The following is a 16,267-nucleotide window of genomic DNA, read 5'->3' on the forward strand; positions in this document are numbered from 1 at the left end:
GGGGGGGGGGGGGGTGACTTATATAGAAATTACCTACTCAGTTTTTATGAAACATGAGCAAACATTAGGAGCAACAGCAAAGGAATAAGCCATTATATTTTTGATCACTTTCTTTAAAATTGTGAGATAGTCCATTATCCTTGATGGAAGACGTGGCCTTCAAGTTGATAACGATTATTCTACCTGCTAATGGAGCTACAGTGCTGACTAGTAGAGTTCTCCCAGAAAAGAGTGTCTAGCAGCATATAATGCATCTGAGATTTAATGGAGATATGATCTTTCTGTTTGAAAGAACTCATATAGACTTCTTAACGCGTTTAAATATTTCATAACCACAATTTTCATCTCCAACCTGAAATTTGTAACAGTGATCGGGGATGGCTACCAGATTCTTTTTTTTGCCAACCCCTTTGAACCTTTGTTAGCTTTGAATAACTTGACCATTTTCAGGCCCGGGGCTAATGTATAGACTCATGAAGTCAATAACCACTATATTGTATTTTCCAATATATTTAATTTAGTAAAATATCCTTCATCATCAGATGACATCATTCCATCAGAAAGATTGGAGAAAAAACTAAATTTAAGTTAAGGCTTTGACATGCTTTATTTAAAAGATTATGCATGGCAGAGTTTACAGCATCGACTGAGGCTGATGACCAGTCAGTCAGTCTCACTTACTTCAAATTACAAGCCGGTCTGTTTCATGCATGTACAACACACACACAGTGATGCAGGCAAATCGTTGCATGCAAACCACATGATAATATGTGGTTAGCTTTAAGGCTTCTTATTGTGAGTGAAAACACGAGGTTTGCCAAAATCACAGGGGGACCACCACAAATGTTCAGAACAAAAAAATCTAAAGAGACATTTAAATCACCTCCACCTAGCGAACATGGAAACGGGGATTTTAAAGAAGCTAACAAAGGCAAAGTGGCTAAAGCTACAGAGTTCAGAGCCAGTCACAAACAAGCAACCTTGGTATGAGCAAAGTCACTAATAGTTATTTTGTCACATAAATCTGTTGCACCTGCTTTTGTCAGTAAAGGTGGGTGCACAGCAACTACACTTTAGTTATAAATACTTCTTTCCATAGCAGAGCACTTTATTTTTACTTGTGAGAGAGGATCCTGGAAAATGTACAATTTGAGGGAAATTTTAAAATTTAAGGAGTTCTTTTTAAAATGATCAAAATATGATTTTGCATTGAAGAGAAGTTGATTTTTTTTTTTTTTGCTTTGATATGCTGTGAGTTATAATTCTTAGAAATAAAATCTAAACGGTATTGGCAGGCTAAATTAGAATCAGCTAATAAAAACTGCATTTGGTAAATTTGCCAACAAGGTCTACAAACAGTATGTATATAATAAAATAACCAAATACAAATACAAACAATACATTTAATAATATATAATAAATATATATATAAAAAAATCTTAAAAAACAAATGACTTTCCACCTAAAAGGTTTCTATTTTTTATGTCTAATAGCTAAATTGATAGCCTGTTTATGTTTGTGTAACAGAATGAATAAAATACATGGCTGAAGCAGTAATGGACTGGCTCAGAGACAGTGCTTAAATGCCAAGTCTTTTTGAAAGCCTCTTTTAGTGCTTAAGAAAGGTCAGCACCATAAAATACACAGCACACATGCTCGCTCTCCATCTCCGTCCCTGTTTTTTCCAAAACCAAATCATACAGAGTCAAATTTAATAGCGAGCGAACAAAGCAGGCAGTTAAGACTCCAGATCAGGCCACACCCAAACACACACTAAGAAATAAAACTCGGATGCTTGGTGGGAGGGGCTGAAATGAGATGGGATTGAATAGAAGGGCATATTGTAGACATGACATAACCTTGATACAATATTCACAGAGAGAAAGTCAAATGAAGGAAGAGGAATTCAAAAGGACCACACCCTGTTGTAAATGAAGCACAAAATCAAATGCACACAAATGGAGAAATCTCATTAGTCACTCAGCTGATTTACACGTAACATGACGTGCTCTATTTGTTTGTTAGCGTTGCGCAACCACATTAAAGCCCCCAATACACACACCCTCACAGACAGGCAGCAACACTAAAGGCAAACAGCAGCGCTACATTAACTGATTGCTTGAAGCTGTAATTTTTTCTTACACAATGCCACAACCTTCAACTTCTTTCTTTCCCCAACTAAACTATGAGCACTGTAAGAGAAGCTAGATGACCAGTAATGCAGTGTAAGCAACTGCTCACATCAATAAATTCATTATTCACTTCCCGTAACTGATGCCAAGGTTTATGAAGTGTTATATCTAAAAGCCATCAGTACAATGCAATGCCTCCAGCCACAACCAACATTCGCTGCCTCCCTGTGATAGATGAAGGTTGGTAAGATAGCCGCTACAGTACCTTGCAAATGGCCAGTACCTGAATTTATAGCTTTCCCCTTTTCCCCTCTTTGAAGTTCTACCCAAGTCCCTTGGGAACAAATGATGTCATCTTGCTTTTCATTTTAATTAAAGAGAGGCCTTGAGGCAAATAGAAAATAAATACTTGAAAAAGACTCCCATCCTATTATCAGATGTTATCAATGTTAAGTAGTACAATATACCAGTTATCACAACAAAAGTCTGTAGTTTTATATACTAAATACTGAAGTATAAGTTCAAGCCATAGAGTCCCTAGCTATGTGTGGCTCCACAGCCTAGTGGTTCACACATTTATCTAACAAATGACAACACCTAACAAGATACCTGGTTTCAGCACTGTATGCAACATCATATCAGCTGGGATAATACTTGTGTATTTTTTTTACGTGACATAAAAGTATAAATGGTCTGGTTCTTATATAGCGCTTTTCTACTCTATCTGAGCATTCCAAGTGCTTTATACAACTTGCCTCATTCACCCATATAAAACACTTACCTCGTAAGTGCTTTCTATCTAACATTCGCACACATTCATTCTCCAATGAGAGCACCTTGGGGTTAGTATCCTGCTCAAGGATATTCGACATGCAACCTGAAGCAGCCAGGGATTAAAACATCAACCCACTCCTGCGTTACAGCCACAAGTGTCATAGCATGACATGTCATTGCTATAGTAACGCCTAGTACAAGCGTTACTTTAGATTCCCTAGTACAAGGAACAAGACAAGCCCGGACATCTGTGACAGTAAGAGTGTGTGTTGGCTTTTAATGGCGATTTTCTTAAAAAAAAAAAAAAAAGGGAGCTCCTGGAACAACCACCAACAAACTTTGAAAAATATGCAAAACATTTGTTCCTAAAGGTGGAACTACAGGTTCCACCTTTCACTAAAGGTGCTAAACATGGAAATGACAAACATGTTTTGCCACTTAAGGCAGAATCACAGTAAAGAACAATGAGGAGATACTAGCAGCTGGTGATGTGCGACCCAAATATAATCAAACGGCCTCACCGAGAGTTGATGGAGCACTCACTAGTTGCACACCATATGACAGGACGCACAAACAGTGAATGAAAATTCCTGATGCAGTTATAGAATAAAAAAGCAGGGCAGGCTAAAAACCTTCCAACTAGAAAATATTTTTCTTTTTTATTATGTGACAATATTGTGCAGCTCCTGAAGATTACAAGGTTAGGTTAGTTTAGATATCTTTTGAAATCAAAGTGTTAAGCAGTTATTTTACCTGCTACTTAAAATTTCTCAGGAAACATTACATAGGCTAAGATTTGAACTTACATTTAACATCTGCTGTGTCACTGGATATTATGCTGTATGATCTCTAATGCAGTATAATGCTTCTGCAGCTGGCACCTTGTTTCAGTAGGTTCACACTTCAAATCAGATGGTGTGTCATCAATGACAGCAGCTCACAGAAGAAGAAGGATGAAAAATGACCTTCACTAATTTAAATGCGGCTGCCTGCAAGATGCAATCATCAATAACACATCTTTCTGTATTGTCAGAAATATCATTATCATGGCTTGACATGAGGCAAAACTGCCTCATTCTCAAAATTGGACACAATAAACATCCAAGCATCCATTTATTTTCTTAACTGCTTATCCAATTTATGGTCTCAGGGGTGGGGCGGGGGGGTTGAAGCCTATCCTAGCTGTTACAGGTCAAGGGGAAGGGCACACCCTTTACAGATTGCCTATCAATTGCAGGGCTTACACATAGAGATAGGCATGCATTCATGCTCACATTCACCCCTATAGCTAATATAGAATTGGAAAATTATCTGTATTGTAAATTTTCTGCAACTTTTCTTTAAACTAATCACTGATTTCTTCATATGCTAGAATAACAAAATGATGACAGAGTGCTGTGTCAGATGACAAAGGGTATTGAGGCAGAAACTGATTTCACCTCCAAACTGAATGTGTTATGAATAATGAAGCGTGTGACCTAAAATTCGCTGCAGCGCACAGTCATACAGGAATGCTGAGTGATGCCGTGATACCGTCACACTGAGAAAAAGAACAATGCAGACAATTTGTAAGACAGACATAAAAAAAAACTGTGAGACGGCGACAGAGAAAACAAAACAGATGGGGGAAGATTTCACTTTATTGTATCGCCACTTTTTTCAGCCGCTTTTTAGATCTATAACCATACCAGTTCAGAAAGGAAAATGTTAGACCTAAGTGGCACATAATAAAAGCACAAATGTCAGATTTAATTCTGCTGTAACTGCTGCATGAGTTAGAAGGTGGGTCACAGGTTGTGTCATCTTCCTCGGGTTGTGAAAAAAAAGCAACGTGCTGCTGTGTGTATGTGCACGTACATGTTTGTGTGTGTGTGAACATTCAGTTCGATGAGCAAACTATTCTCAGCAACACAGTCAAAAGCTTTGATGTGTTTTCCTGTGAGAAAACCTTTGCTTACCCAACTTAAATCTTATGCAAGAGAAGTGGAGAGGAGGAGCATTAGGAAGGAGCTGACAGCTGGGGAGAGTGCACATTTACATAGATATGTCGGAGCTTCTGAGAAGTCCATTGATCACTAACCACACCCTGCTCTTGCCCCCGCCTTCTATTTCTCTCTAACGGGAATCAGCCTTATAAAGCCATTATAAATAATTAACTTCTAAATGCTTCTCACTGCCCTGGTCCAAAAACACCTGTCCTCTATGAAGCAGAGGACACATTTCAAGGGATACAATATTTACACAGTGTTGTTAGCTTTTCTTATACTCGGGCTGATATTCTCTCAAGTTTTCTCCTTATAATTTCATCTGTTTCAGTCTGCAACATTTTGTAAAAATTATGGTGAGGTATTACACATCAAGTGATGCTATCTCTGTCCTTGAAACATCTATAAGGAAAAGACATGCCAGGAAAAGATGGTGTCAGATGTAACTAGGGCACCCAAGCTAGCTGTGAGGTTGAGTCAGGGTGTTGTTTGTACCCCAGTATAGACATGCTCATGTGCTCTTTGGATTTTGGATCTTGGACAGGAATACCAATGGATTTCTCTACACGGTATCACCATTACCTAGTACTGAAACACAACACTAATGTGTATTGCTTGTACATTGCATCAGAGCTCATCAGCAATGTGGCTCGTCTGTATTTGGAGAACATCTTTCTAAATACTTGCTCTTTGACAATAATTGACTAAAGCTAGGTGTCAGTATTTAAAAATAATTGGTACAATGTATGTAAAATGTTTCAATTAACAATTAACCAGTTGACAAAAAAAATTATTCTGAATATAGTAGTGAAAATTACAATAAGCCTTCTGTATTCTATTAGCTCGTTGTGTTGGTCCAAAAGCTCCAAACTACAAAAACATAAATCATTTTCCTTGTAATATATCAACAAATTACAAGAAAAAAAGCAGCTTTACATTTTTTGTTAAAAAAAAACACTTTACTAATTCTCAAAATCTCAAAATTAACATTTGACAGACTGAGTGATGAACTGGTTAATCCGAAAAGTGATGCAGTAATGTGCCATTTTGCTGATGGTACAGTATACGAATAGCAAGAAAGTGTAATTGACAGCTGTATCCTGCTGAATCATATCTACACAGAAATAATCTGGATGCATTAAGCCCACATTATAAATTGTTAATGGCATTTGACAACCATCGGGTACTGGAGTTGTTGACCTGCAGTCATTTACAGGTTTTTGCATGAATCTATAACCAGGAATGTGCTGTTAAGCCTCTGGTAAATACTGATATACCGTATAATGCTTTACCTACAAGCGCGTTTAGCAATTTGAATGGATATAGAGTATTTGACCCCAAACGTTTCCACTTGGCATTGTGCAGAAGGAGATAACAGTGGTTATATGCGGGTGTATGTTGATGTAGCTGTTCTGAAGTAATGTAATGAAGATCTTGGCTCCATTAGGACTCCCTTCCTGCAGAGTCCCATCATGAGACTCCCAGTGGAAAAAGAGAGACAGATAGACAGGCAGGCAAAAACAGAAAGGCATAAAAGCAACAGACAGAGAGGCGGAAAAGAGAAAGATGAAAATGTCAAAGGCTGCAGTGTAATCTGACCTCCTTGCACATCAGGACCTGAGTGTAGGAACTAGTGGGGGGTGGGGGATTTTGCTGGGAAATGAGAGATGGGTAGGGAAGGCAGCCAAAAAGCCAAGGAGAAAACCAACCTAAAGAGTCAAACCCCTTTCAAGAGGAAAAAACGAGAAAGCGAGGCTCTCGAAAAGAAAAGACAACTGGCAACCAGAAAAGAAAGTGGAGAGGGAATGCAGCGCAAGAAAAGGTGTAAAAGGAAAGGAGCATGCAGCGACAGGGCTTGACACTTGAAATAGGACCTTCATGTCAAGTCCTGAATAAGAAACAGGTCAAGCTGCCTAAACCCATCATCTTTGGATATAAAACGAAGGCATTATGCTTTTCTGGGTTTTATATCTGTATCTACAAGGGGAGCAGCATTTTTCCACCAAAACAAAAAGGTTCAAATAGCTCCTTTACTTGTCTCAGACTGCAATGAACATAAAATCTAGTAGAATCAATCTCTGTTCATAAGAATCTACTATTCGAGCCCAGGAAAGTAGTTTACATATTTTGACGCACTCCACATATCTTTCAGATAGAGGAGGGAGTACACTGCAGAAAGCAATCATTTAACAACAGCTCAGAGTAGCATGCAAATGAACAGTGACATTGGTCCATTGCAGTGAGCGCAGAGACATGGACACAAAGCCATTTGGCTGGGAAAAAGCGATTTCTCTCCAGGACAATCACGAGAGAGACAGGAGTATTTTTAGACCTGAAAATAAGATCTTCACATCCCAGTCTCCCTTAGTCATGTTCTCCTTTTGTGTCAGAGCTCTGTTATTGTTTTAGTGAACTCCAGCTCAACGATAAGATTAAGATTATTCACAATATTAAACATTAAAGTGCTGTAGTGTAATACATTTATTCATGTCAACTTGCTTTTTAAAAGTTTAGCGCTTATTTTCTATCTGTGGTTTGGAAAGTACACTGGAGATGAAACAAAGTTTGTTTGCAGGATTAAAATCTTTGAAAGTTCAGTTTAAAAAGCACAAGAATCGTTTCTGCATTCAATCCTGTTTCTGTAAACACCTTAAAGTCCTCCATAAACCAAGTCATTGTTATTAGAAAGACATTTTCTGATGTATTTAACAGATAAAATCAAGAGTATCCACTCAGCTAGATGCTTTTTAACACTTGCAAGACAACAAGACAAGACAAGTGTACTCTTTGTGCCAAAACCCTATTAATTGGACAGTATCCCTTTGATGTGCCATAGTCTTTCTTGCAAGTTAAAGTGATGTATCCCAAGAGGCCAAAATGTGCTATTTTTTATACTCACGGTGAGTAAAATTATCACACGTATCACATGATTTGCCTTCACAGAAGAACTCGCTCTGTACCTCTCCTTGCTGGGCCATGCACATTTAGGATACTTAATTTTTACTGCGCTCATTAAAGCTATTTCCAGCAACAGCAGATGTGTTTTCCGGATATAAAAAGGCTTTGATAAAACCAGTGTACCCTAATAAAATGGCAGACAAAGAAAGTAAAAGCTTACTGGTGAAGAAAGTCCAACATAAAGCAAGAACAAGACTCAGGAGTTGGAAGGGGGGGGGAGTGAATATCAGAGTCATTCATAACGATACACAGAAACCTCAATCAACTTCCAACACAAGTTTTCATAGATTTGTAATACCTTTTCGTGTTTTGGGCGTACTGACTATATAAGGTATTTTGATTTTGCACCACTGTTTGCTCAGCTGTGATGCATTATGCACCCAGTGCACTCTACTGAACAATTTGTTACTCATCATTGCCTCAAGCATCTTTTCCTACATTTTTCTCTGTAAAAAAAAGTAATATACAGCCATGTGAAAAACTGTTGTAACAGGACTCTATGCAGTCCTGTTAAAAACTAAGTAAACGCCATGATTCATTAGCTTGTGGAACCACCTTAAGGAGCAAAAAGTTAAAGTAATTTTTTCGCAGTATCTTGCTGTGAAAGAAATCCACTCTTCTTTACTTTGTTGAGGTTTGCAGGATCTTCTTTCTCTCTTAAGACTCCACCACATCATTTCCATCAGGTGGAGGTTTGTATTTTGGGCCATTGCAACACCTTGATTCATTTATTTTGTTTTTGTAGATTTGATCCCCAGAGACCTGTGAAAACTTGTTTTTCACATGATTGTACGTACACAGTGCTAAACAAATTTATTAGACCACCTAAAACTGTAAATTGTGAAAAGTCATATTTTAGCATTAAAAATATTTCAGTTAAAGGGCTTGCACATACTGGTGTATTAATGATTACATGTATGTGAAATTAGTTTTAGTCATTACCAGTGCTGTTAATTTAGTGCAACTGTGGTGTAAAATGTAAAGTGGGTGATGGTGTAATAAATTTGTTAAGCACTATACACTGGAAATCAATAGCTCAGTGTCATACAGCCTCAAGCTGTAAGGTGTGGCTTTTTGTACCAGTTTAGCCTCTAAACAAGCTTTGAGTGTCACAGCCTGTTTAGAGGCCTAAACGTGAATCCAGTTTGTTATCTGAAAATTAAGAAATCTATTTTCTGCTTTCATTGTGGAGCACATCAACATAAGTACGCAAATTACATTTTTTTAAACTAACTATAGTAAACCTGTAGAAGATGTGATTAGTTGACCACGAACAAACAAACACACGGATGAGCAGTGCGGCTTTTGATATTTCAGTGCCATTTAATTTTTTAAAAAAAACCTCCAGAGTACATTTAAGTATCTGAGCTCAAAGGCCCCACCCCAAAAGAAGGGTCTAAGTGTGTGTCTGTGTGCGCAAGTGTATATGTAGCACCACAGTCCATTACTGAAATCACATTAGCCTCAGAGAGTGCACTGAGACAGGAAACAACCCTCTGCCATCTCCTGACTCACTTCCACCGAGCAGCCAAACACACATTGCATGATCAGGTCTAGATGGTAACGCTTTACCATTTTCTTGTTTATACTGAAAATGTATGAAAATTGACTTTTGGATATAGATAAAGGGACTCTATATATTACTAGCATGTGTATTCATAAAATTAAATCTAGAACTTAGTGATAAATAAACAGTACTGTTAGTCTGTAAGGCTTGAGCCATCCCCTCATTTCTTAATATTTTGTTTTCAAGGAGCCAGACTTTCATGTAATTTTTAAGGTGGTCCTGGGTAATAGTTCTGCAGGCTTCCTGGAGCAGAGCAGAGCAGCCCTTGACGACGACGACGCGTAATGTCAGTGTGTCAAGAAAAGTTTCCAATGTTTTTCAATGTTTTTCTTGGATAGTGGCTTCTTTTTCCATCCAGTCTAGTCCTTATACCTGACCATTTTCAGACAAATGTTTAAAAAGAAAAGTTTTTTTTTTTTTAGTATTAAGCCATTTAACAAAAACACTGAACTATAAAGCACTCAAACATAAGCAAAGCACCTAACTATAACTGTTCCATTTCTTTACCTGAATCTACAAAAAATACCAATGATCAAACAGTTTGACACACATAAAATCCACCATGCAATACCATCTGCACAGCATCTGATTGGAAATGACTTCATTTTCCAGCATGACAAGGATCCCAAACACACTGACATACAGTAAAAGTACACCTGCATAGAATAACACACAATGGAAGAGTATCAATCCTGGATTGGCCTCCCCAGGGCCCAGACCTCAATTATTGAAATAGTGCGAATCTTGACAGAGAACAGAGCAAAAAGCAGCCAACGTCTAAAAACGAAGATTTGAATGTCCTTCATGAAGCCTGGAAAACTATTCCTGAAGACTATTTAGAAATGATCAGAAAGCTGCCTAAGAGAGTTCAGGCTTTATTGAAGAATAAAGGTGCCCATGCCAAATATTGACATTCAAGCTCACTACCTCTGCTTTTGCCTGTATTTCCATGTCTGTTTGCATGTTTCAATAAATCGCTGAGCTTACTGTATTTCCAATCTTTTTAGCGAAATGTAAAGAAATGAGTGGAGCACTCTATGTGATGTTGTTGCAGATATCACATAGAGTGTATGCGTGTCATTTTAAGAGCTTGAGAGTCTCAGACACAAGTCTATGGACCTACAAATATTTGAAAAGAAAATCACATCTGAAGTTCAAAATAATCAAGCAAATATTCAGAACTATAAACAACTTGCAGTGTGTCATGATATGGCCGATCCAGGCAGTAAACTTTCAGTGGCAAATGATAACATGTAAACATTCTTCACTGAAGCCCCTCAGCCAGAGCAGACCTGGTGGTGTTTATTTTGACGGCCATAACAACTGGCACAGTTGGCCTGTTTGGGTATTATCACACTCTGCTGAAGCACGTCCCTCTACGTCTCTTATCAAAACAGATGGCTGAGGAGCTTTTCTATTATTAACAGCTAATTTACACACAGTTTATGCAGCAATATAGGAAAATCTGTCTTCTCGGCAGCGCCGATGTGATAAAGCACGGCAACGCCTATGACTGCTCTGCCTAGGCGCACAGCATCATCAGCAGCATCAGCATCAGCGCGTTGGACTGCTCGTTACACGGCTGACTGGGCCAGCTAGTGCAGAGAGCAGGCTGCGGACAGACACCCACCTGGCGTATACGGTTTTGGTGCAGCGGTGGTGGATTTCCATCCTCCAGGGACGTGCTGCTCGAAGAGGCCGTCTTTAAGTCACGGTTGGAGCCGCCGCCCCTGGAGTGACTTTCTTCGGGGCTACTTGACATTCCGTCTCGGGCTTGCTGCTTCTGCTGCTGCTGGAGGAGACGCGGTCAGCGGGGGTCCTTTACCCGATCCACTGTGGATTTCTGTGCACGCCTCAGCATCCACGGGGCCCGGCAGAGCCCGGGATCATTATGCGTCGTCAGAGAAAGTCTTTGATCAAGCTCGACAGAAGCTAATACAGCGATTCTTCCAGATGGTAAACCAAAACGAGCGCTCCCTCCTCTCAGGGATGCTCCCGGTGTGCTGCTATGGCCTGCGCGCGTGTTTGTGTGTATGGACACGTGAACGCGCTTCAGATGCGCTTCCCCGAATCTCCGCAGGACCAATGCTGCCTTCGTGGACAACCGGAAACCTCGATAGTAGACCTTGGCAGTGATGACCACCCTGAATGCGACCAGTAGGGGCCTCAGAGCACCTTTTAAAGGGGTGCACTGTGCGCAGACGTGTTTTTAACACATCACATCACTTAAAGCAGACATTGCCACCATATAGTGCTTTACTGCATAGTGCTTTATCTAATTCAAAATAAAATATTTACAATCAGACAATTCCCAGTGGCACTTGAATATACCGACGCCCTGTGCAGCAGTTTGCTTCAGAGATCAAAGTTCCCAGTATGGAGCATGTTGTCCCATGGTTGAATAAAACCTGTGAGATTACTTAGGCACTCATGTGAAATCAGACACTTTGGGTTGGGCTTAACTAATCTAATCTCCCTCTTCGTGTTCTTACGCCCCCGCCATGGCCTGGCCTTCTTCACTAGATGACAAATTTAATATAGGCTGACAGGGCAAAAATCAATAACAATGTCTTGGAGACATTTAAAAAAACAGACAGCATCTTGGGCAGAGGAGGGCCAAGTGGGGGAAGAAATCATGTTAGCAAAATGTCATCGTTTGAGATGCAGTCTTCAGAGCCAGTAGGGCGTGGATTAATACGTCCTTGGCCAAATCTATGAGTTTACAAAAGAGACAGAGGTAATTCTTTTTTTTTTTCTCTTTAAAACATGTGTGAAACACCTTTTCGATGTGACTTAACCCTTTGTCACAAATCAGCTCCAAAGAATGCAACAAATGGTTTAGTTAAATAAAGTAAATAAACTATGAATGGTTGCCAACACACATGCAATTTCTGAGTGAAGGGAACACATGTGAGAAATGCCCTGGGCTCCATCTGCTCAGGTCAGATGTCAGGTCAGCTCCACCCACTAATTACCTGGGGGATATGGTACAGGCAACAAGGAAAACAAGGGTGGCCGTCATACTGCAGTATTATTGTGTCTGTGCTTGAGTGTGCAAATTGCTCTTATTTTTTTCTGCAGGCTGTGTGAGTCTCTGTGTACTTATTAAAGTAAAGAGACACTAACTGCTGCCATTTGACATTTATATGGAGATGTTTTTTTAAAAGAAATGACATAAAAAACACTCTGCACACAAAGACACTTTAATTCTGCATTTCTGCAAAAATGCTATTAAAAACCAGCTCAGAATACTAATAAAATACTAGTATTATCAATGAGGAACAGAAAATAAATCAAATCAAATCAATTTTATTTATATAGCACTTTTAAAAACAACAACTGTTGACCAAAGTACTGTACAATAGAATAATCAGATAAAATTTAAAAGGAAAGTAAAATAAAAGATAAGAAAATAATAAGAATAAAATAATGACAGACTCACACAGAATAAAAAAAAAAAAAAAGAAGCCAAAGAGTAAAAATGGGCCTTTAAACGAGTTTTAAAAGTATCTAGTGTTGGAGAGGTCCTGACATATAAAGGCAGTTTATTCCACCATTTTGGAGCAGTCACAGCAAAGCCCGAACTCCTCTGTGTTGTAATCTAGACCTAGGGACAACTAGAAGCATTTGGTCAGCAAACCTCAAAGATCTCACTGGAGTGTACCAATTTAAAAGATCAGAAAGATATATAGGAGCTGGTCCATGCAATGTTTTAAAAACAAGTGTCAAGATCTTAAAATTAATTCGAAAACTTACTGGCAGCCAGTGTAGCGAGGCAAGTAGGGGATATGTGCTCTCGCTTCTGCTTGCCAGTCAGAAGCCTTGCCTCAGCATTTTGAACCAGCTGTAGTCGGCCAATAGATGACGAAGTAACACCAGAGTACAGGCTGTTGCAGAAGTCAAGGCGAGATGAAATAAAGGCATGGATTGCTTTCTCAAAGTATCTGAAGCAAAGAAATGGCTTCACCTTTGCAAGTACGCGGAGGTGAAAGAAGCTGGTCTTGATCACATTATTCATCTGTTTATCAAATGTTAAATTACTATCAGAAATCACACCTAAATTCCTCGCAACCGTTTTTAAAAAAAATAATTTTCTAAGGGGTCAAGGTCATAATGGTCACTAGGGCCGAAGACAATGATCTCAGTTTTCTGTTCATTTAAATTGAGAAAATTTAAAGCCATCCATGCCATAACATCTTCCAGACAATCGAACAGTGTCTTCAGAGGGTTCACAGATTTGTGTTTCAGTGGGAGGTAGATCTGTGAATCATCTGCATAACAGTGAAAGGAGATACCATATTTTTTTAAAAATAGAGCCCATAGGAAGCATATAAATTGAGAAGAGAACCGGGCCAAGAATAGATCCCTGAGGGGACCCCACAAAAGAGCGAGGTCCTTGGGGATAATGTGTCTCTGAAACTAACAGAGATAGGTAAGATTTAAACCACTGCAATGCAGCCCCTTTAATACCGGCATATTGTTCCAGCCGAGAGATAAGAATCCTATGATCCACCGTATCAAAAGCAGCACTGAGATCTAGTAGTATTAAAATGGCGGAATCTCCTGAGTTTGTTAACGTTAAAAGGTCATTAGAAACTTGAACAGGTGTTAGACTGGTGTACAGTGGCTGTGGTTTCATGGTCAGAGTGAGGTACACTACATATTGCAGAGATTATTTTAAAGTAAAGCTGCTGATGCTTAGATTAATTCACTGCAATCTACCTTCATTCTGTTTAATTTTCTACTTAAGTGATTCAAGCTGAGTATATTTTTTAGAACTAAAATTTCAACCAAAGTAAAGTTGTATTCTCATTTATTGTCATTATTACATTAACATAACAGTAGTAGAAACATCTTCCACTTTTGTCACCTCTGTGGCAAAACACAATACACTTCCAGGGAGGAGGAAGTCTTAAGCAGCATACCATAACTGTTGGAAGATAATCAGACGGATGACTTCATGTTCATAAATTCAACCTGAGATTTTATCACTTGTGCCACTGTTAACAGCCTTAGAAACAAATAACACAAATGTGTGCGTGCACTGGAGCACATGACTGATGCTTTCTGCTACTTAAATAGCGCTACACCTCTGGGTATAGTCACATTCAATAAGTACTCTAGACTATGAGGCCTCCCCAAACCAGTTATAGGTCATAGCCCAGTACTCAGACAACCAATTCACAATATTAACTCACAAAGGGAAGGGGTGGTGAGCTCTGTGCTTATGTGCTTCAAGACTGGTGCCATAACAGCAGAATTACACAGTCACTGCTCACTACACTTACGTGCCATGTCCATTCGGTGCTGGCCTATCTATCTGCCTCGCAAACTAACGGTTACCACTGAACAACCTCACCAACCACAAAGGCCAGAGCTATACCCTGGACAGCAGCCTCAAACTAGCAGAGGAGCTCATACCTTCTTTGCTCAGTTTGAGACCACCCCTCCCCTACTTCCCCTGCCACCCACCTCACCCAGTACACACCCTTCTCCCTCCAGGAACACGAGGTCATGAGGAGGCTGAGAGCGGTGAAACCCAGGCGACCTGCTGGCCCTGACAGCATCCCAGGGGCTGTGGTTAAAGTTGGTTTGACATACTGTCAGGATCCTCATCAGGCTATTCAACCTCTCCCTGACTCATGCCACTGTTCCCAACTGTCTGAAGGCCTCCACTATCATACCCATCCCCAGAAGACTGGTATAGACAGACATTGAGGTTGTCTATGAGCCTGAGCCATCTGGAGAACAGGAAGAGCCATCAGAGGATGCTCTTTGTGGACTAAAGCTTCAAAACCATAATCCCAGAAATCCTCACCACCAAAGTGGACTACTTTCAGATCCCCCCTGCCACCTGCTCCTGGATCAAACACTTTCTCACCAACTGGCCTCAGTCAGTCCGACTTGGCCCCACCTCTCCCCCTCACTGTCATTGAGCACCAGGGTTCCCCACAGGGGTGCATTCTCAGCCCCCTTACTGTACGCTCTCTACAGATACGACTGTAAACCAACCCACCCAACCAAACATCATCATCAAGCATGCCAATGACACCACTGTGGTTGGGCTCATCTCTGATGTAGATGAGACAGTGTACAGGGGAGAGGTAGAGAACTTGTCCCACTGGTGCTGAGGAAATAACCTGAAGTTGAACATTCTTAAAGCAGGCCCAGGGTAATTAAATCATTGGCTGCCCACACCCCAACCCTGCCCAACCACCTCACTAATCTGAGACATGCTCTGAGTAATCCCCCCAACACTCAGGCCACCCACACATGGACTCTATTCAGACCAAGTCTTTACTTTGCATTAGTTCCGAGCCCTTTGCAATCTGTTCTCTAATGTGTGCCTATTTTTGTATATATTTATCCTGTTTGCTATTTATTCCTGCTGTCTACTATTTATATTTTATTGTACCACAGTTGGTGTGAAGCACCCACAATTTCATTATACATGTAAAATGACAATAAGCAGCAATATTCTGTTCAATCCTTCTCTAAAGGCAAGTCAAAAGAAATAACTAACCAAAATCAGTACACACAAGATGTGACCCCAAGAATACCAGGTGCAGCCTAACAAAGCAGTAGAAACAAGCATTCGAAAACTTACCGGACCCCGATTTTTGTGCAGACAAGCTCCCATTCGATGCAACCCGCTTTAAAAGAATAACAAAAACAGGGAGACCACACCTAATCTTAGGAGGCAGTGGAGTGGTTTAATGAAATAAAGTAGTGAAACCAGAGATTTGTATGGGTGGTTATCAGGACATCAGTGTGTATACAGTGTGTGTGAGTGCAGAGACAGCGTATAAGTGTGTGCAGGTGAAAACAAAAGCGAAACCAAATGGCCAGGC

At 39.9% G+C, this 16,267-nt stretch overlaps 1 protein-coding gene across 5 annotated transcripts in view; it reads right to left on the bottom strand.

Annotated features, from left to right (window-relative positions):
• The window catches only part of ank2a (ankyrin 2a, neuronal), a 98,012-nt gene extending 86,334 nt beyond the window's left edge, over positions 1 to 11,678 (bottom strand). For 2 of the 5 annotated variants that reach the window (XM_025907750.1, XM_025907753.1), the window contains exon 1: positions 11,047 to 11,677. In XM_025907750.1, coding sequence (XP_025763535.1) covers positions 11,047 to 11,178 — 132 coding nt within the window. In that variant the 5' untranslated portion in view covers positions 11,179 to 11,677. Of the gene's footprint in view, positions 1 to 11,046 lie in introns of all 5 variants that reach the window. The other 3 variants (XM_025907751.1, XM_025907749.1, XM_025907752.1) reach the window with 2 other exon arrangements.
• Positions 11,679 to 16,267: the final 4,589 nt, after the last annotated feature.

The sequence above is a fragment of the Oreochromis niloticus genome, linkage group LG6 (assembly GCF_001858045.2).
Source record: "Oreochromis niloticus isolate F11D_XX linkage group LG6, O_niloticus_UMD_NMBU, whole genome shotgun sequence".
Taxonomy (NCBI): Eukaryota; Metazoa; Chordata; class Actinopteri; order Cichliformes; family Cichlidae; genus Oreochromis; species Oreochromis niloticus.